Source organism: Protopterus annectens, chromosome 2.part1, assembly GCF_019279795.1.
Source record: "Protopterus annectens isolate FY-2018-M chromosome 2.part1, PAN1.0, whole genome shotgun sequence".
Classification (NCBI taxonomy): Eukaryota; Metazoa; Chordata; order Ceratodontiformes; family Protopteridae; genus Protopterus; species Protopterus annectens.
The window spans coordinates 924,115,650-924,143,216 of NC_056729.1; the positions used below are offsets into that span (position 1 = coordinate 924,115,650).

Genomic DNA, 27,567 nt, shown 5'->3' on the forward strand with positions numbered 1-27,567 from the left:
TGAGATCTAATCCGTAATTTCTGCCTAAAGTGATCTCTGAAATGTCTATTAATCAAGCCATTGAATTGCCAGTTTTCTTTCCCAATCATTGAAACAGAGGAGAGTATTGCCTACATACCCTAGATATACACAAGCAAATCCGTTTTTACTTAAACAGGACTAAACCTTTTCGTAAATCTGATCAGTTATTTTTTCCCTTTTCTGGACCTAGATTAGGATCTGCTGTTGCTAATGTCAAATTAGCTAGATGGTTGAAGGACTGTGTGACTTTTATTTATACACAACATAATATCTCGTTGCCTAGTACCATGAAAGCTCATTCAACAAGGTCGGTGGCAACTTCTGCTGGCTTCCATGCCAGAGCTTCTTTACATGACATCTGTGCAGCTGCAACTTGGGCTATGCCTCATACCTTCATCAATCATTACAAATTGGATTTGGCCTCCAGGGGAAGAGCATCTTTCGGTTCTATGGTGCTCAGGAATGTCCTTCCATGAGAACCTCCCAGGAATAGAGGTAGCTGGGGACTCTGTGCCATGTGTAAGGAATGAACGAGGATTAACAATATCAGATAAAGAAGTTATGTCTTACCGTAACGTTCCATCTATTTTGTTGATCCTCGTTCAGTCATTACGACCCTCCCTCCTTCCCCTCCTGTGGTTTCTAGTGGATCTCACCATCCGGTTCTCTTAGGTTATTTGACCAGAGGTAGCCTCTACCTTCTTTGACTTGCAAACTCAATCTGAGGTAACAGGAGAGGGGGATTGTGGGTAAGAGTTTAGCTCAAGTGTTTGAAGCTGATGCGAGCTTGGAAAATGGCCGGCTCTGTTCCGAGCTCGGAACTGATACCCATGCGTAATGACTGAACGAGGATCAACAATACAGATGGAACATTATGATAAGACATAACTTCTTTTTTTATTCTTCATAAAACAGATTAAAAACAAAGATAAGTGCTTTCACGGCCTTTAACTACCAGCTGCTTCATCAGATCTAACAAGTAACAAACAGAAGAACATTTAAAAATGTACAAAGTTCTCATCAAATCACATAACTTTAATAAGGGCCTTAAAGGGAATTAAACTGATTTTATATATATATTTGGAAGCTTTGTAAGTTTTTGTGAATCCAACAACAATATATTTTGCTGTGCTGTGGCTGGTTATCTGTTTCTGCTTGGATTTGGATATTTGTTTGATTACCAGCCTTTACCTTACATGTGGTGTCTCTGGTTCCTTTATGATAAACTTCCAAAAATTGTTACTGATTCATTCTCAGGATCATGTTTTTCTAGGGTACGGGTTTCAGACTGTTCCAATGGTGGCATCTCTGCCTCCTCCCAAGGTGTTAACTCCTGATTGCTTTCTTTCAATCCCTTCTTCCTCCGGCTTCAGTTACAGCAAGGGAATTTTCAGGGCTCTGGGTTACATGGCTTTCACCATTCCCATGCTTCCTCTGGCCAACTTTCATATGAAAAAGCTCCAGTGTTTTTAAAGTCAATTTGGCTTCAACATTCTCATCCTTTAGATTTTCTTGTATGTCTTCTTTCATGTCTCAAGCTTGAAGCTCAGTGGTGGATTCATCAGTTGTCCCTCAACTCAAGGCTGCCTTTTCATCCTCCAGTCCCCTCTCAGGATCTCTTCACAGATGCCTTAGACATGGGATGGGGGGCTTCCTTCACTCCTCTGAAAGTGCAGGGCCTTTGGTCTCTTAAACAATAGAAAGACCACATTAGTGTCAAAGAGGTAAGAGTTCTTTTTCCTGGCTCTTCAGGCCTTTCATTCTCTTTTCCTTCCCTGGCCCCTTAGAATTCTCACAGACAATGCCAGAGTGATGTATATCAACAAGCAAGGGGGGGGGGGCAAGATCTTATCTCCTTTGCAAACTAGCTCTTCAGGTTTGTGATTTAGCTGTCCAGTGTCAAGTGACCTTTCAGGCAGTTTATATTCTTTCAGATCACAACATAGTAGCGGATTCTCTAAGCAGGTCCATAACACAGTCCCACAAGTGGATGCTTCACAAGGATGTGTATCTGGATGTAGTCCACCAGTGGGGGTACTCCCCAAGCAGATCTATTTTCTCCACTCTGAGCAGACAGATTCCTCTTTTTTACACTAGGGTCTCTTGTCCTCTTGCCTGGAAGGTAGATGCCCTCTCTTTTTCTTGGCGGGAGATGTTTCTTTATGCCTTCCCTCCTCTTCCTGTCATTCTGAAAGTTCTGTTCAAGATAAAACAGGAAGCTTCCAAAATCTTGCTGGTGACTCCCTTATGGCTCAGATAGCATTGGTTCCCTCTTCTTCTGCATTTAGCCAAGGGCAGTCATCACAAGTTACCTCATAGGGTGGACCTACTCACACAACACAAGGGATCTCTTATCCATCCCCACCTGTCCACTCTTCAGCTGACACTGTGGGTGATAGGGTTTTGACACCCTGAGGATATGCTTTGGGTTCTATAGGAGGTCAGAAAACCCGCTACTAGAAAAATCTTATTTGTCCAGTGGAAGAGATTTTCTGGTGTATTTCTTGTAACCTGGATCCACTTACTGTGGATGTTTCTTTGGTTCTCTCTTGTTTGTATGAATTGCTCAATGCTGGATTGGCATAATCTTCTGTTAAAGCCCACCTATCAGCTATTTCTGCTTGTTTGCCTTTGACTCCCCCTTTGGCCTCTAGATTTAAGATTAAACCATTTCTTAAAAAGCATCCTTCACATGCCTTCCAGGAAGCCTGTTTTTCTTTCTTGGGACCTTAATTTTGTTTTAGAAAAATTGACTAAGGCTCCTTTTGAGCCTGTTGTTTCAGCTTCCTTACAGCATTGTTCTTGGAAGACTGTTCATTTGGCCCTTACCTCTGCCAGACAGGTGCCTGTGCTGCTGGTCCTTATGGCTGTCCCTCCTTTTTTTGTTTTTTTCATAGGGACAAGGTGTCTCTTCATACTAATCCTTCTTTTATGCCCAAGGTGGTTAATGACTTGTCCCTTAATAAGTATATTCATTTGCCCACTTCTTTCCCTTCTCCAGAATCAGCTAGTGAGATTCTTCACACCTTGGATTTGCATAGACAACTCAGATATTATTTAGCAGCTCATTGTTTCCTTTCATCCTCACTCTTTAAGTTTAGCTGTTTCCAAGCAAACCATTTCCTCTTGAATATGTAAAGCCATTTCTTTGTTATTCCTTTCTTGGGAAGAGCCTTGCTTCTTCTGTTAAGGCTCATTCTATTAAGGCTGTAGCCTCTTCTAGTGCTTTTTTCAAGTGTTTGGATATTAATTCTGTTCTTGAGGCAGCTACTTGGACTTCTGTGCATACTTTTACCAAGCACTACGAATTAGATGTGATTTCTAGGGCCAGAGCTGAATTTGCCAGGGCCATTCTTCATGGCTTTCTGGAGTGCTCTGTTGGCCCTTTCTTCCTGCCAGTCTTCTTCCTGAGATATTGCACACTCCCTATTGTAAAGAATACTACAACAGTGATATTGAAGGACATAGTACATTTGTGTAAAATCTTACCATAATGGTAGGTGTCTTTCTCTTCACTGTTACAGTATTCACCCCCTCCCTCCTCCCCTGGTCCTTTTTCATTTTGGATGTACGTTTTACTTATTAGTATTCTTAGCCTGTCATTCCTACTGGGGCTTTTCATTTCTGAGGATGATATATCCGGACATCACCTTTATACCCTGTGCCATGTGCAGGGAGCATACCTGACTTAATGTGTACTCATTACAACCTATAGGCTTTGGTATACTGGTTGGATGTTGAGCTACCCTAGACAGGGGATCCCTATTGTAAAGAATACTGCAACAGTGAAGAGACGGACATCTACTATTATGGTAAGATTTTACACACCTGTACTTTCATAAAATCCTGGCTGTGGTGGATAACGCCTTGCATAAAATTTAGCCTTTTCTTCTGTTATCTGGATGAATGATGAAGTCAGGTGGCCCTGGCAAGAGACCTCCAGGCAACATCCTTTTCTGGGTCCTTCCCTGTAAGCAAGCACCATCAAATTGAAAAAGTGCTCCTTGGTCCTTTTGCAAATGTTCTCCATATTGATGAAGAATTAGAGACCCTGCAGTTTTAGCTATTCCTTAAATTAGGAAGGGGATGAAATGGAGGTATGTCAGGGCATAAACCAGCTTGTACATGTTTGAACTACTGTAGGATAACACCATTTTCACTACCATTTCACCTTTACCATTTCACACAGCTATAAATGAGGGTTCTTTTTTTATTCATTCTTTGTTTATGCGGTAAGTGGACTGGTCTGGGAACTCTTTTCAGCCATAACATGAGTTCTTAACATTATATGACATGTTACATATTGCAGCATGAGAATCACATAATTTTACAAATTGCAACACGAGCATCTATATCAGTAATTTTTTTGTCACAGAGTTATACAGATACAGCTAAACGCATATTTGTTCAACATGATACATTCCAGGATGAGTATTACTCCAGTATGAGGGAGTTTTATTTTTACAATGAATTATGCAGACATAGCTGAAACATAGAGTAATGCTGATAACATTTCATCATTTTTCTCTGGAAAGACACATTCCAGTGACAGATAATTCATTTCTGTCTTTCGCTGTAGTATTTGCTGCATGATTATACATGCATGTAGCAACCAGTTTGAGAGTCAGCAATTGTTTTGGACCATTGTGCCAATCTGCCATAATTCTGATATTTAATTATTAGTTAGAATAGTATATCTTTGTAGATCAGTTGGAGGGTTATATAATATTTGATGAGTGGGATGTCTTTTATTTAAGACTAGAAGTAGCAAAGTGTGTCTTCAGTGTAGACTGATGTCTTATTGGTTGTAGAGTCATCACTCCCTTTCAGATATACTTTTGGTGTTACCACTGCCAGGCATTGATGGACTGTACCTGCCTTTCAGATACATTATGGGTAAGTAACTTGTTTAAGCAGCAAATCACTTTTATAAAGGGTCTGTATCATATGAGCGAATCACACAAATTGTGACCGCTCATAATATCGATCGTACCGGACCTCAAACTTCCTATTGTGGGGGGCTACACCCCCCACACCCCCTCCCCCGCTAAATATATATATTCCAACTCCGAGATCGCACTACAGTGAGGAAAGGGCAAATATCCCATTCTTCACTGCACCACGATCTCAGAAAAAGCACTTTGAGGTCCAGTACGTTCGATATGAGCATTCGCAATTTGTGCGATTCGCTCATATGATATGACCCATGTAAAGACCTACCTCCTGTGGGATTACCTCCCACGCCCCTGTGCAGGAGGGTTTCCATCGCTATACTTGACATAACCATTGTCAGCATCTTACAGCCTTGAGTTAGATTGTCATTCTCACCTGCAGAAATGATTGTACTGTTTGCTGCTTTTACTGCTTCATCCCTGTAATGAGAGTTGTGTGGACTGCCTTGTCTCAATTAAGCCTACAATATAAGCAGACAACACAGCAGTGCTTTTATAACAATGCTTTGGCAGTTCAGGTTGAATGCTGTCTCATCACCTGGGCTTAATGAATATGCTCCCTTGCAGTCTGTTCTAAAATTACGGTCAGCCAAGTTATGATGTCTCGTTCAATGTAAATGATTTATTGTTAGGTTTTTGAAGTTTATTATTTTCACCATTTTTGTCATTTTTATACAAAAAGATTTTTATATGCAAATTGTTCCTCTCATATATATATATATATATATATATATATATGTGTGTGTGTGTGTGTGTGTATATATATATATATATATATATATATATATATATATATATATATATAAAATTGCTGTTTGAAACATTAATACACATATAAACAACTTATTTTTGTTTATGTAATCGTTTTTTTTTTTTTTTTACTTGATGAATGTAATTATTTAATATTAATTAAGATTTGATTGTTGATTGGTTAATTTTAATGGCTGTGGCTTTGGGTGGATATATTAAGGATGTGTGGTATGTTTGTTATAGATTCTGATGATGCCCCAGTCTTGAGGAACAAAAGCACTTAAATTGTTAATTTGCAGTGAATTAAAGTGTTTGTTTTGGGGGTATATTACTCATGGAAGTGTTGGTGCTACTTTGTTTTATTCCTTTCAGCATTATTTTTTGCTTCTTTTGCTTTTGTAACAGTGTAACTTAATCATGCTATTGAATCTGTGGTATACATTGCCTTGATTAAGAAACTTAAATGTATGAAAATTGCTTTAACTATAAAAGTAAGGCAAAAGGCTATTTTACTTTTTTATTTGAAAAGATTTTTCTCACATATACATTTTCTTTGACCGTGAGTCCCAAACAGTTACCATCCAGCCTGTCAGCAGTCAGGAATTTGACACCTCATTAAACTGACTGTTTGTAGGTGCTTATGAACTAAGATTTTTTATTGACGTGACCTGTCATATATGATATCAGCCAACTATACAGTGGTGTGGCATGATGAACAAACAGGTACACACATTAACTTTTGCAGAGAAGTGATATTGGTCTGACTGTGAGACTAAGACTGAATCACCATCCCTACAGAGATTCACATTTTTGGGTGGGTAGATGGGGGTGATGCACAGGTTGACTCCCTCAGCTGCTCTCCTGCCATATCATAGGACCAAGAATAAAGAAGACCTGAGCAGTGATGAACTTCTTGGATAGGAACATACTAGACTTCAGCGTCTTCACTGAGAAGAGCACATTGTTTCCAAATTTCTTATCCCTTTCTCTGATCCCATGCCTGATAACCAGTCTGATAGCAGGAACACCAAAACGTCTTATCATTGCTTGTTGGTTTCAGGCTACGAGGTCTCTGGCACTGAAGGAGGGTTTCCCAATACAGACTTAATGCATCTTCTTTTTTGGGCTGAGGGCTGTCTTAGGCTTGGATTTTCCCTTAGGTCCTCTATTCTTGCCACATCTTTTACTAGAGGCCTTTAAGGCTGCCAGAAGGCGATCTACTCATCAGTTCAGTTCTGTTGTGTCAGAGGTTAGTATTCTTAAATAACTGTGAGCTCTAACTCTCAAATGATTGTGTACACATCCATTTGTATTAGATGTGCAGATCATTCTGTGTTGGATAGACTTTGCAGAAGATGAACGAATGAATTTGCCTATGTTTAATGTAATCAAAAGGAAGTGTCTGATGAAAATGCATTAGGTAGGCATGTAAAGATGTGTAATGGCTATATAGGTTTAAAGTTTTAAATTACTGACATGATTGTTCACATTATCATGGGGGGGGGGGTAATTTGAACACTGTACTTGAACAAGAAGAATACCGCTGTCCTTTAATTAACCTTAGAAACAAATTGCTCACCAAGCTTGAATGAAATCATTATTCTTAAGCCTTTGTTAAAAAAAAGGAAAGGGCAGATTTTGTTATATCTACTGTTGCTTTTTTGCATTTTTTTTTACTTAATCTGATGAAGCACTATGCACTAAAATTCTTAAATTTGCTGTGAGTTTTTTGTCCCCTTGAACCTTATTTATACTGGCCACCATTTCCCCATGTCCACACCAGGTCTATCAACATCCTTCTACAGCCCCCCCAGACTTACTTTGGTGTTGCTGTGGTGCCTGTTGTGGATCTTAAGGGATGCCATTGGGTCTTGGGTCTTGGCTGTCTGTGCTTCCATCCAGTGTGGAGTTTTGTTTTGTATGCCCTACCCACTTTCCCACCTCCCACACTCGCTTGTTGTGTCCAAGGGCAACCTGTGCTTTGGACCTCACCTCCCCTTAGGAACTGTTGCTAGGGAGCACCCATCCCCTGGGACGGGCATGCCTACCTCTACCTGCCTGTTAGTCACCCGAGCCACTAAACAAACCTAGGACTGCTGGGCCATAGTTGGGGCTTTATCCCTTTGTGCCACTGGAGTGGCCTGTTTTTCTTTGAATTTTTTGCAAAATAGTAACACTTAAGACACTTTTGCCACATTTTCATGTATTCATTTATTTTAGTAACACAAGACATTTTTGCCCACTTATTCATGTATTTTATCTGTAGTGGTTACATAATTATTGTTAACTGAGCTACATTCCTGTTTTATCTAGTGATTGATTTATCGAGTGGCATAGATGTCCTTTATGTGTTAGGTACCCTTCATGCCTGAAGGGATTAGTTTGTAGTTGATTCTCATCAATCTCATATACCTGTTTGACTCTGATTTTAGTAATTTCTTGTTCAAAGTACACATTTTTTCCGTTTTAGCACATCACAGCCTTGTAGAAAATAAAACTGTGCCTCAGCACTGAGTTGTCTTGCAGTAACTCCACATTTAAAGACTCTTTCTCCTTGTTATTTCCATCATCTTTGCTTTGTGTAAGAATGACCTAACTTATGACTAAGCAAACACAGATGGATTGCTGGCTTTTTTTATCAAGTGGCTAAAGGGCCACTCCACCAGATTGATTGCTTCCACTGTCTATTTCTGCTTCCAGTGTCTATTTCAAACATGTAACTTGTGGAAGTTTGTGCCATGGCTAGCTGGTTGTTGTTATACAATTTTAGCAAGCATGACCGCACCTTGATGTTTCTGGAAATATTCTTCAGAGTCTTTATCTAAACGTTTATATTTAGATTTTCTAACACACCATACATAGTAATCACTATCAGTACATATGATCTATAATAGTACACGGATACATTGTTAGTGTTGTGCTGTAGAAAAAAAATAGGAAAATATAAATATGACAAACTATAAAATACAAGCATGGCATAAATGAATCATGAATAAACTTAGATATCCTTTATAATTCACTGTTGTACTACTTACTCTTGGAATTCCTGCTTGCAGAAATCTGATAGCCAGCCCAACTTTCCAGAGCTCTGCTTCCTTCTCTTTTTCTAGGCCCAGCGGACTCTGTCCCACATGGACATCTGGACAGCAGAGGTATAAAAGACATTGTCTGGCACCATTTTCAGATTGTTTCTTGTTGCAGTTTGTATGAGCAGCTTGAGTCTCCATTTGTGTCTTTAGTCGGTCAGGTCAGCCTGCTTCTGGAGTTCCACATAAGTATCTCATTTGGGAAAATCCTTATTTGTTTTTGCTGCTGTTGTAGTTTAATAGTGATAGTTGTGGTTGCCTGATGGTAAGGTTAACACCTGTCTTATGTGCAGAAAACAAATACTGCACAGAAACTTTCACAGTTTGTCTTTTTTGCCTAGGTACAGAACACAACATGCCCAGCTGTCCCCAAAGTGCTTCTCTTGATAAAAGGGCCGTAAAGTGCAGGACAGAATTTCTGTAAAAATACTGAACACTGAAGTGAGCATGCATCTGGCCATGGTCTGCCATGTTGTCTGCTTGCACTTCTACAACCTCCAATAAAAGAAAAAAGTATATGGAGAGACACCTGTGGGAGAAAATAATCACTAAGGCTGTCAACACTCTTTCAAAATCCAACAACCTCCCTAGGCTCAAGGATGTCAGGGTTGGAGACACTCCTTTGCGATCCCCATATCTGGTGTCCTTTAATAACCCAACCTCTAACCATTTCACCAGTTCTAGAAGTGCTAAATGTATTTAACATTTCCTCTTTGCAGTCTAACTCCCAGCCTCCTGCTGTGGGGAAGCCAGACAACTATATAGTATAAAAGCCTAGCTGCTGATCCAGCTGTGGTGTTCCCATATTCCAGCAAGGGTCTAATGTGGCTGCATCCAGGGTCCCCTTTCACAATGACAGAGGAGGGCAGAATACTCAATCATTGTGAAAAAAAAAAGATTTGCACATTGGCTACCCTAACAGAATCCTTAATTGCCATTCTCACATGCTAAAATTTCAGGGGACCCTCCTTAGGCACCTGAAATAGAAGACATGGGAGATAGAAAGCAAAGGCGCAAAAGGGGAGTTGCTTGACCTATGCAACTTGGGTTGTCCAACACACTATGAAATTTGAGCCTGATGCAGTAACTACATCTTGCAGGGCAGCTGCTACCTGGTCTGTGGATAGGAGACATGCCTTTCTTAAGGACTCATTGACTGCCTGAGCATGTGAGTGCAGGACTCACTTCTCTTGACAAAGAGCGTCTTTTTGTACCCCAGCAGCGAAAATGTTTACAAAATTGGAGGAAAAGGGGAAGGATTTGCAGTCAGCCAAGGACTGTTTTTATTCACAGGGTATGTTATAAACTACACCAGTAACAGTGACCCTTCTGATCTAAGGAGGAGAAAACCAAACCACTATTGGAGAAGAAAGGTTGCTACAGAAATAAAATGGCAAGCTGATTTGGGGGGGGGGGGTCTGGATAGCCTCACACCCATGACACTCAAATGAAGCAACTGTGGCTCAACAAAGTTAATCCTCTACCATCCCTCCAAAGCCACTCCTTAGTAAACCATCATTCTTTACTTTGCTTTCCCCCTCCATTATCATCACCTTCAAGGATAGGAGTCAGTTTTTGAAATGGTGGAAGGTCATCATGCAGGAAAGTTAGGTCTTGCATATAACAAAGGAAAGTTATAAGGCTGCATTTCTAAAGAAAACTAAGATTTCTAGCCATCCCATTAGTTCCCAAAGACCAACACTTCATACCCCCTTCAGGAAATCCTTTAATAGGGTGCCACAAAGACTGACACAGAAAAAGAAAAGGAACTGGGTTTTATTCCATACTGTTTCTAGTCCCAAGAAGGAAAAGAAACTTGGGGACTCATGTTGAACCGGTCTAAACTGAACAAGTTTTTAAGTTTTCCAAAGTTCAAAATGCTGGCCTTTGCAGATCCATAATGCCCTTACTCCTTCCACAGGTATACGTAGTAACATCAGACTTAAAAGATGCCCATCTCCACATCTGAGTAGATGGGTAGTTCAGAGTCCAAGCAGAGAGTTTCCATTACCAGTAAATTTCCTTGTCCTTTGGCTAATCTACTGCTGTCAGAGTCTTTACAAAGTGACTGGTTGCAGTAGGTAATTTTTACAGGACAAGGGGTATTGCCACTTACCCATACTTGTATGATTACTTCATCCAGACAACGTCCTTGAAGAAGAGTTGCAGAAGGGTCTACAAATTGTTGTGAGCTGTTTTCAGTCAATTAGTCTGTCTCCAAATTTTCCAAAGTCAAACATTTAGCCCATAAAGCAAGTCTTGTTTCTAGGGGCAGTGTGCTAGATACAGAGAAGCAGAAAGCATTCCTGCTAAAGGTCTGAGCCCTTTTTCTGTCATGGTATTTCAAAAAGATGTCCAACTTTAATCAGTTCCCTTCCAGAGAGTTTCTGAGGCTTTTTCTATAGTAATAGCTTTCATAATGAGACTACATATGGGAATTTGCAGTGATTCCCAAGAAGTAGGTGGTGCCAGTATGCCCATTCTGTGCCGTGACATATCCCACTGTTAATACTCATCAGGAAAGAACTCTAATGGTAGATAGACTTAGTTTCTGTCATCCTGGGGATACCTTTCAAGTTGGATCAGGCTTCCAGGCCTTTACAATGGACTGCTCGGATTTTTTTCTCAGGTCTCAGGAAACTTGGAATAGTATATCCAGAAAGAAACAAATTAGCATAAAATAAATGATGGGAGTAATTCTGACCATCAAAACCTTAAAACCAGCCTGGCAGCATGGAAGTCTGCATGTCTAAAAATATAATTCCTTTGCCATGGGGTATATCTACAGAACAGGGGGAACATACTCTTACCTTTTTTGCAGGCTAGCAGTGCAAGCATGGGAACTGGAAAAGAAGGCAGGCCTGACGCTCAAAACATGTACATCCCATCCCAGGAGAATGTTGTGTCAGCGCAGATGAGCAGAACAGAAAAAGATGCCAAGAAATGAATGTTAAATGGGAGTTTTTTTCTTTCTTTTTTGTTAGACATAGTTCATAAGTGGGGTGTGCCACAAGTACACCTTTATGTTCATACAGAAAGCAGAGAGTTGAGGAATTATTGCAGTGGAATTCTAACACAGGAGGACTGGGCAACATGTAGCTTCTCCCTAACCTGGACAGGTGTGTATCTGTCCACTTTCCCCCAAATACCCGTGTTACAGAAAATAAGGGAGCTCAGGCCAAACATGCTACTGGTAGCACCATTTTTGGCCCAGTCATCATTGGATGTTCATCATTCCCACTGTTGCAGTAGACTTTAGACTATATAGCTTTTGTCCTGCCCATTACACAACAACTTGCCATCATCCATAAGCTTTGCCTCCCACCAACATCTTATTTATTATTTATTTATTTATTCCAGTTTGATGACCGGGGAGGTCCACTGGGTTCAGGGAGCCCATTTTCAGTGGAGGCCCGGGGAGAAAAGCTCCACAACATAAAGTTTACTTACATGAATAATTACAAAGACAGTTTGCATTACAAACAGGTTGCATTCAAAAAAGAAAAGAAAACAAACAATTACAGTTTTGTTCAGGCGAAAAGACAGGCATATTGCATAATAGCTAGATTTTGCTGTTTAGATACATATGCAATCTACATTTGAGAGCGAGGTTAGGAAGGTAAGAAGGTTAGCCAGGAGTAAAGGGGGAGGAGAGCTTGAGAGGTATGGGTTGAAGAGTACAGTCACATTTCCTGTTTAGATAGAGGTAGGAATGAAGTTAAGTTTTAAAGTCATTAAGGTTGTCACAGGTCCTCAGTGTGGAGGGCAGAACATTCCATTTTTAGCTAGGGAAAAGGATAACAGAAGCTGACCAGCTGGGTGCTTGGGTTTTTGGACGGTGATCAGATTTTGGTGGGTAGATATATGGTTGTAGTATATTGAATAGTGCAGGGCAATTAGTGGGTTGGAACAATAATTTGTGGGATGTGGTGATTTGGAGAAGGTCAAGTTGATTGAGGAGTTCAAGCCAGTTTACTGTGTCTTCACTCTGACTGTTGATTGGGTGGACGTGTGGAGAGAAAATCAGTAGTTAGAGCGAATATTCTTCAGTACTTCTTTGCTGCCTCTCAAAAGAACCAGCTCAGAGGCTTCCCAGGAGTAGTAGCCAGTCTTCAGCTTCAGTTCTGACTGATGAGTCCCCATTGGGCAACCCTGCCACACAGAATATCGCCCTTTAAAAATGCTATTTATTTTAATAAGGCTTTTTAGCCATATTGCAACTTTAAGAAACCCAGTATCTTTCTAATATCAGAAGGTTCCTGTCAGGGACCGCTACTTTTAGCTTAAGTTATTTTTGGGGTCTTTTTTGCGAGAAAATGTACTGTTTGTGTAAACTATGGATTTTATTTAAAAGTATCAGGAAGTGATTTATTTGGCAGGATCTATTATGCATATGTTAGTGCTTGTGTTCATTCTGCGAACACTTGCATGACATTTTTCTCTGTCAGACTGAGTTGTGCAACAAGGGGTTTTTGACAAGACCTTGGCGTGCTACTGTGTTTAGGGAACCATATTTGTGAATACAAGTGTGCTGCTTGTGAAGTCTATTTGACAACTTAACTTCCGATTGATTCCAGGAAAGATTACTGCATATGAAGCATCCTCCATATTCACAACATGGATACTTTCTCCTCTGGTCCATCTCTTGCTGTACCTATAAAGAAAAACAACTTAAAGAGCCCTTGCTACTACAGGGACCATTAGTCATTCATCAGACCACTCACTCCTTTGGGTTCATAAAGCCACCATAAAGTGTGGGTCAGCCTTGCCCTCTTCTGCTGTTCCAGTGTCTGGTTTGGGCATGAGAGAGTCATCTCTTCTGGGTCAGGGAGATGCTCAGGGGGATGCTGCTTGATGTAGCCAGGGAAAGAGACCTCCTGATGGGGCAGAAGTACCATCTCCTAGTCTGTTATCAGCTATACCTTTAAGCAAAAAACAAAAGGTCAGACTTTGTTCGTCTGAAAACATGGTGTTTGTTAGAACTGATGATTTTCTTACCTTAGCTAGGAACTTGTTAAAGGCTGTTAATCCTGAAAAAGATGTCATCATTTTGAGGAAGACATGTCTGAGGATTCTGACATAGACAGGGAAAGGGCTTCTCCACCTGTAGATTTCCAAACCCAAATCAGATTAAACTTGACCCTCACAACCTCCTTTGGAGGAATTTGCCTTTTTTGAGGCAATACCCAGGATTAATGAGGTGATTTTTGTATGATCAAATAGATGTCCTCCCCCCAAATTAAGAAGATATCGTGTTACAAGTAGACAGGCTTCATTCCACTCCCTGTTCCTCCATTAGTGCCAGCCTTGTAAAATGTGTTTAATGCTACCTGTAGCAATCCTGCTTCTCAGCCTTCAGTTCCCAAAAAGGCAGATAGGATCTATATTGTTCCTGTAACTAACGAGCATTTGTTTTCCCACCTCGGGTCTGACCCTTTGGCCATATCCACATATTCACCACCTGAGAACAGATTCTTGGTGTCATGCAGCCCTTCTCCTGTTGACAAAGAAGAACAGGAATTGAATTGAAAGTATTGAAGAACAGAACTGAGAGGTTTGGCAACAGAAATTTTCTTCCTCTTTGGCATTTAGAGTTCTTAACTGTCAGACTCAAATGGGTAACTTTGTTCTTTTTTTGTACAGTTTAAAATAATTATCATTTCCCCCTACGGGTTAGTACTTATCTGAATTTCACATACCTTATGGAGCGTATATGATAGCAGAGATATTGTGTCTAGGGCCACTGCTACTGCTGCAGTATTGCAGAGAAATGCTTGGGTACATAATCATAGCTTCTATTATGAAGTAAAGTCTGAAATTGTAAATTCAACCTTAGGTAAGGAGATTTAGTTTGACTGATCTGCTACTCAGGTCCACAAACAATTCGATGAGAGGGAAATCAGTACAGGGAGTTTCCACGATTTTTCATGTCCCCCATAGAAATCTCACAGATGATTTTTAAAATCTGAGAAACAAAACAAACAATTCCTGCCTTCTGTAACCAAACAGGTAACTAGAAAGTGATGGCAAGAGGGGAATAACAAGAAACAAGGATCTTTTCCAAAAAGGGACAGGCTACTTCTTCCGAATGATTAATACCATCATTCTTTCTGATCATCCCACCTGTCCCTGTCTTTCAAAATGTGTCCTAGAAACTGTATCAGTACATAGCTAGAACAAGGTCTTGTAACAGATTGTTTCAGACTCTTGGGTGCTAAAAGTAGTACCAAAGGGATAAATTTGGCACTGGATACAGTATCTCCTTTCAGGGGAGTTTCATTCCACCCTTCGAGCCAAATGTTTTCCCTCATCACTTACTCACCCTAGGATTCATAGAACGAGTGCCGTCAAATCAATGGGGCAAACGCTTCTATTCCAGAATGTTTATGGTACTAAATAGAGTCATCTTGGAGACCAGTTATTGATCCTTCCTTTCTAAATGTGTATTTGAAAGCTTCAAATTTCAAGATCTGACCCTTCAGAATCTGTTACTGCTCATTCTCCAGGGAAGTTTTATGGCAACATTAGATCTAGAAAATGCATACCATCACATTCTGATTGTGAAAGGCTTTCTGCCATTTCTCAGATTTTTCTGTGTGTGGGACACATTATCAGTTCTCTGCATTAACTTTTGAATTTATCTACTGTTCCAAGGGTGTATACAGAGTGTCTAGCTCCAGTCATAGCTCATTGCAGACTGGATGGCATTCACATATTTTCTTATTTAGTCTACTTATTCATCTTTGCAGTCTTATCCCAAATGTTCAAAAATCCTCCTTGACCTCATCACAAAGTGTTGTCTTTCTAGACCCCCCCCCCCCCAGCTAAAGGCTTTTTTGACACAGAAGGTGGATTTTTTATCTGAAAATTTTCCTGAGCTTCTAAAATCAGCCAGAGAGTATCTTGGGATCCATGGCCTCTGTGGTTCTCATGATTCCTCTTGCCAGGTTGCACATATAAAAGATTGTTTCTAAAAAGCATATGGGCTTATAATTTGTATCCTCTGGGATTTCAAATTCCAGTATTGGGGTTTGTAAAAAAGGAACAGTTTGGTAAAATCTATAGATCAAAGCAAATCCAGATCACTCCTTTCCTCCTCTACCTCCAAGTCAATCTGTAACTACAGGCACTTCATATTTCACTCGGAGGGCAGTTTTTATGAGGTTAAAGGTGCAAGGCCTGTGGAACTCCTCAGACAGACTGAAGATGATCACAGACAACACTACAGTGAGATGGTACATAAACAAGCAAAGGGACATCAGGTCATATTCTCTGTGCAAGCTGGCTTTGGTGGCTTGAGAGGTAGCTGTTAGCAGTCCTTAACCCTCCAAGCATCTTACATTCCATCAGAGCAAAACACAGTGGTAGATAACCTGAATGGGATCAAAACAGACCCTTGTGAATAGAAATTGAATGAGTGGGTCTTCCAGGAATGAAGCCATTTATGGGGAACATCTTGGATAGATCTATCTGCCTCTTTTCAAAACAGACAACGTAAAGTCCAGGGTCCCTTTGTTCCTTGCAGGCAGGCCCAGAAAAGAGATGCATTTTTATTCCCATTGATTGGAATGATCTATTATGCTCTTCCACTCTTTCCAGTGATATCTAAGGTAATTCGTAAGACTGACAGGGAGTTCATATGTGTACTAGGCTAATGTCCCTGTACCTTTACAAGCCTAGCCCATAGGATTACCCTGGCATCGTGCCACCCAACCTTGGTTCCCAGTGCCTCTGTCAAGTAGAGCCACTGGAGTGATCCCCGGGGTGAATTTTCTATTTCCCATCCACTCATCAAGATTTCTGTTGAAGAGGGCCGGTGAGTTGCTCTGCTTGACATGTATTGGGAAGTCTGTTCCATAACATGGGCAGTCTCTGGGTTATGAACCTGTCCCTCCAACATATTCTGTTGATTGTGGTAATGAGGTTGAGGTCTCTGGAGCATGTGATATGGAGGGATTGAGATTTCTGTAGATGGAGCATTTCTAACAGAGCTAGGTCAGACATGGCTTTGTAAGTCAAGCAGAGATCACCTCTAAGTAGGCGATATGAGACCGAACATAGTTGGAGTTTTTTGAGTCGATCCATATAGGACAAGTGTTTAAGGCCAAGGATCCTCTTTGTGAGGTACTTTTGCTGCCTCTCCAGTTGTTGCAGGTGTCTAGTGAGGTACATGCCAAATGGGGCATTGTACTCGATGACTGGCCTAATGACGGAAGAGTAGAGGGAGGCAATAACCTCTTTCTTCCTGGATGCAAAACCCTTAGTAATGAGATGTGCCACATAGAAGGACTTTCTGTCCTCAGTGGCAATGCGGTGATCAAAAGAGAGGTTGCTGTCAAACTGTGCTCCCAGATCACTTATAATGCCTTCTGTGTTCAATGGACTACCATTGAAGTAGCAATTCATGGGAACTGGGTTTTTCCCAAGGGGGATGACAACACATTTTTTGGCATTGCGATTAAGGCCATGGTTCTGACACCAGTCGTTGGTCTCAGTGAGGCCTTTCTGTAGGATGTCAGGATCACTTGGGGAGTTAATAATAGCTCCCAACCTGCAATTGTCTGTGAACTTTGTCAGCCAGTGTCCCTTCGTGTTGGCCTGGACTTGAGAGAAGTAGATACCGAACAAGAGAGGACCCAGGACCGAACCCTGTGGGACTCCACTCATGACTTGTCTGCAGTCTGACTTGGAGTCAGCTACTTTCACACTGTGGGTTCTATCTGTGAGCCAGTTTGCAACCCACCTAGTGATATAGGGGTTGATGCCTAGCTTAGCGAGTTTTTATATGATTCCAGAGTGGGGAATGGTATCAAAGGCCTTAGCCAGATCAAGGTAGGCTGTATGAACCACCTTGCCTTCATCCACAGCTCTGGTGACTGACTCAGAGAAGTCAACCAAGTTGAGTAGGCATGATCTACCCATCAGAAAGCCAAACTGTGTATGATCCAGAGTTTGGAGATTCCCTATGGCCTTATTTATTAGGTCCATGATGATGTGTTCCATAGTTTTGCATATCAGACTCATCAGGCTAATGGGGCGATAGTTCCCAGGGTCTGTAGTCGCTCCTCCTTTGTGGAGAGGGATGACTTTAGCAGTGCGTCATTTGGTAGGGACAAAGCCTGAGGTGAGGCTGTGATTGAACAGGGCACAAATATCTGTTGGCTCGGTATTGAATGTACCTTTGTGCAGTAGCTCAGAGCAAATCTGGGTATTGCTGTGGAGATTCTTTACATAACTATAGAAGGCCTTGTTGATTCTCTTTACTATCTGATGCAATTCTGTTTTCATAGCTAGCTTTAGAGGATTTGATGAGGGATCTCAACTTTGTGTTGAGGATGATAAGGGAGTTTTTCCAGTCTTGGGACTTTACCTTATTCTGCATCAGTTTCCTCTTTCTGTTGTAGTGTTTGTTTATGGCAGGGAACCACCAGATTGCCTTCCTTTTTTTGGAGGCGAGCATCTTGGTTTTATTGGGTATGGCGAGATCCATGCATTTGTGTACTTGTTCGTACCGTGCATTTGTGTATGATTCGGCCATCATGCAACTATTCTAAATTTGCATTTGTGCGCCATGAAGTTAGACACCTTTGTTTTTAGGAGCCCAAAGTTAGCTTTGGAGAAGTTTTTCATGGTGGTTACCTTTGCGGGGGTGGGGGGTGGTGGGAGGGATATGGATTTCCAAGGTAATTAGTTTGTGGTCGGATCTAACCAGGGAGGAGTTGACTATTGGTGTAGAGCAATGGTCGCCCATGTTAATAATGACCAGGTCAAGGATGTTGCTACTTCTAGTGGGGGTAAGAATGAGCTTGTCCAGGGCATTGGAATTAATGAATTCCAGGAAATATTCCCAGTTAATGGAGGGGTAGTTGAAGTCGCCCAGTATGAGAGTGTTAGGTTGGACCCTAATATTCTCCAGGGGGCTTAGGAACATGGAGTATGAGTCTTGGGACATGGTTGGGGACCTATAGCGGGCTACGACCTGAATCGCTGTCTTACCCAGTGTTAGCTGCACCTGAAGTATCTCTGATGCGTTATGTTGGGCTACCTGTCTAGAGGTGTGTGCATCCTTTATGAATATGAAAACACCACTGCCTTTGGAGCTTTGGTCCAAGTTCTGGGGCCAAAAGGTGTGGAAAGAGTTATAGCCTGGCAGTGTAGGGGTGCTGTCTGCTGCCTTGAACTAGGTCTCTGTTAAAGCATAAACGTCGATGTTCTCCATTTTAAGGAGTGCTTTGAGTGAGTGCATTTTGAGATTTAGACTTTTAGCATTGAGCAGCATGACCCTCATATTGCATTTGTTTCTAGCTGTTATGGTGGTAATTTTGTCTTTAGAACACCGCCTAAAAAATGCAATATAGGGGTGGCAAGACCCTTAGCCAGTATCCGGAAGCCCAGGGGCGACAAATGCAGGCCATCTTTGGCAAAGCATCGAGGTCTGTCAATCATGTTATCCCAGGCAGACAGATACTGGATCCCCTTAGAATGACAGCAGAAACTTAGTCAACCAACTTCCAAGGCTTAAGGGCACCTTCCATATGTCCAAACCATTAAGATCAGAGCTAAAGTAGAAAAAGAGTGGTTTGACCGCCAAGCCCTTTAGAACTTTCCTGCCGCTGTGGCAACATAAGATGCTTTTTCTTGCACTATACATTCATGCATTCATACACACATACATGCTGTACTGGAAACTGTGAATGAAACAGACTGTTTTTCTTCATTTTTTTGTACATGGGTATTACTGGACTCATGAAGACAGACTAGTAACACTGCTGAAACAGAAGATGCTTAATTACTGATCTCTTCGAAAAGATGACATTGTCCTTAGTTTGATTTTGAAACTGGAAGAAAATGTGTAAAAAAGCTGTTGATATTTTAAACAAGTTTTCCTGATTTCAGGTACTGCAATACTGTTGACAAGAAAACATCCCTAAAAGAAGTATGTATCTGATTAATAGTACTATATATGGGCAGAACAGATGAAGACACAAGGGATTTAAAGAAGCAGTGTGCCTGCTCCTGTGGATTTAACAGGGCATGGTAGCTCCACTTTGATGATCAAGATCGCCTTGCAAATCTGCATTCTGAGTTACTGTTAAATTAACATTACAAAACACAATCTGATAAAGACAGTCATTGAAGACTTAAATGAGTTGGTTGCATTAGTAGTTAGACATGGGCATAAAGTGAAGCTAGGAGACAAAATATACTCCATTGAGCTTAAACAGTAAAAATGAACACTGCAGACAACGTTAGGCTATACTCTGTGTATTGCTAGAATCAAAGCTGAGTGGAAAAAGAAAAAAAAAACTGATTGGGCAGTGAGGAACAAAGCAGCTTCACTTCAAATGAATGGGGAAAGAAGCATAAAGAAGTATTAGAAGCACGGGTACTTTGTTGAATACTATAAATATACAGAAAAACGGTATATCTCTGGCTCTGTATTGTGCAGAAAGTTGAAACCCTGAGTTTGCTGCAGATGACATAGATTTGAATATTGAGTATAGAACCAGAGTATCCATCAGAAAAGGACTGCAAGTAAGATAAGAAGGTGGCTTGTCTATCCCAGTGTAAGAGAATATTTTGGAAGGTCCTGCTACACGAACACTGAATAGGGATATGTCCTGCACTAGATTTCCACTGCTCATGTCTTTAAGAACACAAGCCTGGGCAGGGAGTATGTAGATAACACACTTGCCATCAAGTTGGTATAGACAGACAGTGCTCTGTACTGCATCTTCTGGCTTTGAGGAAGAAGACGGCTGCTAAAGAAAGTTAAGAAAATCTAACTCCCATTAGATTGATGGTCGCTGTTCTTGACTCTTCTTCTTCCTCCATGCTTTTTCATTTGGCTGGAGCAAGGATGAATTATTATTTTTTTATTTATTTATTTAGCATTTGTTTAACAGGATAGTCTGACTGGACCACATGTGTCCGTTTTCAGCAGAGTCCTGGGGAGAAAAGCTCCATGCAGTAAACAGAAAAAAGATAACAGTAATAGGTTACAGAGTTTAAATGGCAAAAGCAGTTTGGAAATATGCTGTATAAGAGTTAACAAGCGTAATATACAGAGTTGGAGTACAAATTTCTGAGCTTAGCACTTTTATGAATTAGCATAGGTACAATATATGTGCAAGGCATTTTCATGGTAAGAACATTTTACAATATATTCAGTATATACAGTGGGCATCAGTAGAGCACTTTACTTGTTTTCCCCAGAAGTGAAGGTGATAGAAACCTGCAGTGATGACGGGCTTCAGGGGGGTCCATTGCAGTTGCATATATGAATGGAGTTGAGGTGTGATTTAAGGAGGTTTTTGAAAGTTGAGGTACAATTTTGTAGTCTGAGGTCAGGAGGCAGGGTATCAAATGTTTTAGCAACTTCATTTAGGGAAGAGGGATTACCAGAGCTGTTTTTGCATGTTTTTTTTTTTTTTTCAATCAGAGCTTTGTTACTGGCGCGCAGATGTTGTTTTGAATTGTAGAAGTTTAGAAAGCCAGTCAGGGCAGGGGTTTTCTCATGACAGTATAAGATTTGGTGAGCTAGGTTAAGTTTGTGGTATTGTAATAAGTTGGGAAATTGTAGCCAATGTAATGTATTTAGGGAATGTCAGTGGTGGGAGTGAGATTTGGCATTTATTGCGAACCTGGTGATTTTGTTGTAACATGTGGAAAGTTTGTTCAGGTCAGTTTTATATAGGTTTGTTAGTACTGGGGACGCATAAAGTAATGTTGATAAGAGATGGGTTCTGGCTATGGTGATTCTAGATTCAGAGGTTAGGTACCTTTTACTGTGGTAGAGGTTCCCTAGCTTTTTCTGGACTTTGGAGATAGAGGTATATGTTTGTTGTATTTTAGTTGCTGGTCGATTGTAAGTCCTAGTAATTTGGCCTCTGGCACTGCGGAGATGAGGGTTTTCCTGGTTGAGAGTATGGAGAAGGTGAGGTAATTGGTTCTTGTTGGGAGGAACAGCATGATTTGTGTTTTCTTTGGGTTTAATATGAGTTGGGATTTATTTAGCCAATGTTCTATTTCTGTGAAGTATTTTTGTATTTTTTGTTGGAGAAATTGTGTATTGGATGCAGAGCAGATCATGATCGTCATCAGCGTATTGGAATATTACAGCTTTTGTGGTTGATAGGTGAAGTTGGTTGGTAAAGATATTAAAAAAAGGGAGCTGAGAATTGAACCTTGTAATATTCCAAGTGTGCTGTGAGTGGGAGGTATAGGGAATTAAGTCATTTGGCAAACTGGAAGCGGTTGCTTAGGTAACTACTGAACCAGAGCAGGATTGGGTTGTTGATGCTGAGTTCAGAGAGGCAGGTTAAGAGTTTATTGTGGAGACTGTATTGAATGCTTTCGATAAGTCTAGAAAGGTAGCAGAGACTTGTTTGCCTTGGTTCCTGTATGAGTTTGTAGTGTTGGTGAAGTTAATTAGGGGGCAGTGGTGGTGCTATGGGATGGACGGAAGTCATGTTGAGTGTTGAGTTTTGGATAGTAGGTTGTTGAAGAGGAGGTAGGTGAGAAGTTGGTTATGAATACACCTTTCAAGAATCTTAGATAGGGGTGACAGGATTGCAATGGGTCTTTAGTTAGAGAGGTCAGAAGAGGAGCTACCTTTGTGAAGGGGAATGATGAATGAGTTTTTCCACAAGGATGGAATGGTATATTCTGTGATGGATCTATTTATTAGTAATGAAACAGGGTAAGCTATGGCCCAAGATGCTAGCTGAAGGGATTTGGCGGGGAGATTGTCTGCAGTGAGGGTGGTAAGTTTGAGTTTAGCTAAGAGTTTGGGGATAGTTGAAACTAGTACTGGCTTGAGCAAGAAGTGGGTAGTGTTTGTTTGGGCTTTAGAGGATTGTGGGAGTTGGTGCGATCTGTGTCATTTATGAGTTTAAGAACAGAGGAGACAAAGTAGTTGTTGAAACTGGAGACTATGTCTGAGTTTGAACCATCTAGATTTGGTGGGGGTGTGGAGGTTTTTCAGAGCTGAAGTATGTTGTTCACTGCTGCCCAGAATTTTTGTGGGTTTTTGCTGTGATTCCTTTGTAGGGAGATGTAGTGATTTTGTTTGTCAATTTTAATTTTTTATTTTTTTTTGCCTTATTTCCAAGTTCGAGAAAGACTTGTCTAGTTGTGGGTGTTTTGCATTGGTGCAATGTCTCGGGGACACAGAGGTATTGCTGGATAAGAGTGGAGGGTGGCAGAAGTTACAGAAAAACTGTGTGTTTGTGTATGATACAGGGCAGTAATTAATCTGTTTTATTGTTTGAGTGATGTAGAAATAATATGAATTTATAAATAGGTGTAGTATTTAAGGGACATGGTATAGACCACAGGATGTATAAGGGTTACAGAAAGATGAAGCAGAAGTGAATTGAAAGAGATCAGTTTGGTAGAAGCAGTTGGCGATGGGGAACAGGATTATTGGAGCAAATAAGGTATTGCTGAAGTAAATTGTGCTTTAAGCTTGACTTTTTTATTTTGGAAACCACTTGACGGAAAATGTTGAGGTGCTGCTATCCTAATGATATTTATTGACTTTATGTTCATATAACCTAAGTGGAAACAAGAAAAGTGAATTTGATGTGGTTATAACGGATGGCTTTTATGCTTACATGCTCTAATTAACTGTGAAAACTTTAGAAAAGAAAAAAAAAACAGTGCAGTATTATTTTAATATAACTGTTGATGGTATTTTGGCAAACAGATGAAATTACCTATTGGACTTGCTGTATTTCTTGTTTAGACCTGTACAACACAGGGAAAGAAGACATTACTTTCCATGTGAATTTTTGACTATTTAATGAAGTTGAAGCAGATATGTGCCTTAATCCATATGTAGCGAAGTACTTATTACACAGTGTATATACTGTAGAAGTAGACATAAGGTATATCTGCCTTCTGAACATCGACTGTGGTAGCTCTGACATACAGTAGGCAAGATTCATTATGTATATTGCAGTTTAGATTTACTCATCCTGTGTTTCCTTTCTTTAATGTAGGAGTACAATCAACACTGTGTGATAGAAGAAGCATATCAGAAGAGTGATATTCTGGAACAATCACCACAAGGAACAATGTGTCTTGTTCCTGGTAAAACTCGCAAATTCACATTTAAATTTGTGGCTAGGACAGAAGATGTTGGGAAGAAAATTGAGGTTAGTGTATCATTTGTTCACTTCTTTTATTCATTTAATTCATTAACCAATTTAGGCAAGAAAAGTCAAGAGTAATAAATCATTATGCCTAAGAATTGCATTGTTAAATGTTTTGTAGGTGCCAATATTCTTGTAGTATGTCAGTTTACTGTTATTAGAACTAGAATTTCATTCAGAAAGTAACTATATATATATATATATATATATATATATGTGTGTGTGTGTGTGTGTGTGTATATATATATATATATATATGTATATGTGTATATATATATGTATGTATATGTGTGTGTGTGTGTGTATATATATATATATATATATATATATATATATATATATGTATATGTATACACACACACACATATATATATATATATGTATGTATATGTGTGTGTGTATATATATATATATATATATATGTGGGTCTACTTCTATACTTCAAAAACTCATTTCTTCGAAGAATAGAAAGCAAACACCCACTTTCATGAAAGTGCACTTAACCAAAATTGCACTTTTGTGAAAGTTAAGTTATCCAAATCACATTAGTTAACTGGATCGCAGTACAGCAAAGATAAGGAAATATAGTTTTTCCCAATGCTAACACCTATAAAGAGCCTCTTTAAGCAGGTCCAGAACACAAGCTCACAAATGGATACTTCACAGAAATGTGTTCCTGGACATTGTCCATCATTGGAGTATTCCTTGGGTAGATCTTTTTGCCTCCTGTCTGAACAGGTAACTTTCTCTATTCTGTTTCAGAGTATCAAGTCCTGTGACTTAGAAAGCAAATGGCCTGTCCTTTCCTTGGAAGCAAATATTTCTGAACACTCCTGTCCACTTCCTTTGTTTTCATGAGTTCTGCATATGATCAAGCAGGACTCTTCACAAAATCTTGCTGGTGGCTCCCCTTTTGGCCCATATAGCATTAGTTCCCACTTCTTTCTCACCTGGCCAGCGGCAATCACCATAATTTAGCTCACTGGGTAGATCTTTTCACACAAGTTAAGGGGTCTGTTATTCATCCTTACCTATCAACTCTTCAAATGATTGTGTGGGCAATAGGAGTTTGATCCCTTTTAAGCACCTGTTTTCTGATGACGTGCTTTGAGTTCTGCAGGAGGCCAGGGAATTCACTAAATGAATATCATATATGTCCAAATGGAAATGATTTTCTGTCTGGTGCCTCTATCGTTATCACGATCCTCTATCACTGGCGGTTCCTCTGGTTCTCGCTTATTTGCATGATCTGCTCCATGCTGGGTTGGAATATTCTTCAGTTACAGTTCACCTGTTATCAATTTCTTCCTGTCTGCCCTTGAATCCACCTTTGACCCCTAGGTTTTACGTCAAACAATTCCTTAAAGGCATTCTTTATATCATGCAGAATGCCTTCTTGGGACCTCAGTTTTGTTCTTGAAAAATTTACCCAGGCTCCATTTGAGCCTACTTTTTCAACTTCCTTACAACATTGTTCTTGGAAAACTATTCTTTTGGCTCTTACTGCTGCCAAGAGAGTCTTTGAACTTCAGGCTCTCATGGCTATTCCTCCTATTTTCTTTTTTCATCAAGACAGGGTGTCTCTTCATACTAATCCTTCATTCATGCCCAAGGTGGTCAGTGAGTTGTCCCTCAACCAATCTAGTCATCTTCCTTCCCTTTTTCTGTCTCTGCAGTCTCCCAGTGAGAAAGTTTTTCACACCTTGGATTTGCATAGACAGCTCAGATATTATTTAGATAAAAACTAAAGTTATTTGCAAATCTGAGCAGCCATCCCAGGACTTTGGGTTTGGCTGCTTCTAAGTAAACAATCACCTTCTGGATTTCTAAGGCAATTTCCTTCTGTTATTCTTTACATGGCAATATCTTTCATCGTCTGTAAAGGCACTTTCTGCTAGGGTGGTTGCCTCCTCTGGTGCCTTTTTCTAGGATTTGGATACCAGTTCCATTCTTGAGACTTCTATTTAGTCCTCTGTTCATACCTTCACTAAACATTACAACTTAGATGTTATTTCCAGGGCCAGAGCAGGTTTTGCCAGGGCTGTCGTGCATGGGTTCATGTAGGGTTCCTTTGCGTCATTCTTCTCCCAGACTTCCTCTTAAACTCTTGTATTCTACTGTGAAGATTGGGTAGAGATGGGTGAAGGCTGCCAGCCTAGTCAAATAGAATTTGATACATAATTCTGGCATTTATAAATATAAATGTAAAATACAGGCTTGTTTCTTAAATGAAAGAAAGTACTGTAAAATGTTGAACTTCAAGATTGTAGCATCATTGCCATGTGCTGTAAGGAAAACTAAGTCATGCATTTCAAAGCTTTCTTTTGAAGTTAAAATTATTTCATATCTATCCTTTGACATGTAGAGCTCGCAGTCAGCCAGTCTGGGCTAGCACATTCTTTCTATTGTTTTTAACTTAAGGAATAATTACTAGACTGTACATGTGAAATGTCTTTTATGGTTGTAGCTTCCTGAACAGGTGTTAGCTTGCTAAGTAATGTAGCCTGTTGGCCTGGGAACCACAGGCTAAGTGTCAAAATGATGTAATGTGTATACTGGGAAACCTAAGTGTCAAAAATGATGTAATCTGGGAGGGCCCAGTAGAAATGTCTGTTAGTAATTTTAAAAACTATTGCTCAGAGAGACTGCAAGCATTTTGATCTTGGATTATCCAACTCAGCACTGCCTATGCTATATATGTGTAAGTTACTTTAGAAGTATGTTTTCTTGTGGCAATAGCTAGGAATTAGAAAAGATTAGACTAAGTGTCAGAACTGTACTACTGAATTATTTTAAGTTTCTGTGTGTTCTCTGAACTCTTGAGTGACACTTTGGTGTAGTAGTATTGTCTTGTGTTTTTAGTATTTATTATTAAATAATTTTAAACCCTTTTCAACTGTGGCTGGTTTATGTAGAGATAAGCTGTAGAGTACATTGCATATTTATAGAGTTTATTGTACAAAGCCACTCTAATACGCCTTAAGACTGTTTAGTCACACATACCAATTGGATAATAATATTGCACAGTAATAATTGGATACCCTTTTAAGGGCCTTTGGGTAGCTAATAATTATTAGCTGGTGGTGCCAGGAATTACTACCATATAGTCTGGATATACGGGCACAGCTGGAGAATCTGTGTCAGTATTTCCCAGGAGTGTCTGTGAAGTTGTATAAATACTTATCTCAGTGTGTGTGTGTCTGTCTCTCAGCTGCTTGGGCAAGGACACAAAGCACTGGTCGGACAGAGAGGGTACTGGAGGTTTTAGCTTGCCAGCTAGGCTGAGATCTGGACCCTATAGCTGTGCCAGTGGGGAGTCTTATTGGGGACCTGGAGAGCAAGGGAGCAACCAGCCCCAGACTGACTGTGATATCTGTATGCTCTTAAGGGAAATTGCACCTTACTGTGTGTATTTGGTATCCTTTCTCCTATATGAGACGCCCTCTCTGGTGTTAATGGTGAGGATTGAGGCTCCTTGAGTGCTGGGCCAGGGCACGGGTGTCACATCTACCTTAGGTAAAGAATACTGCAACAGTGATATGAAAGGACGTCATACACTTGTGTAAAATCTTACGTAACAGTAAGTGTCCTCTTCACTGT

At 40.3% G+C, this 27,567-nt stretch overlaps 1 protein-coding gene across 1 annotated transcript in view; it reads left to right on the forward strand.

The window, feature by feature from the left end:
• The window catches only part of TRAPPC11 (trafficking protein particle complex subunit 11), a 2,455,228-nt gene that overhangs the window by 1,638,630 nt on the left and 789,031 nt on the right, over positions 1–27,567 (forward strand). The window contains exon 19 of the mRNA XM_044062556.1: positions 23,815–23,970. Within this exon, the coding sequence (XP_043918491.1) occupies positions 23,815–23,970 (156 nt within the window). The remainder of the gene's footprint in view (positions 1–23,814; positions 23,971–27,567) is intronic.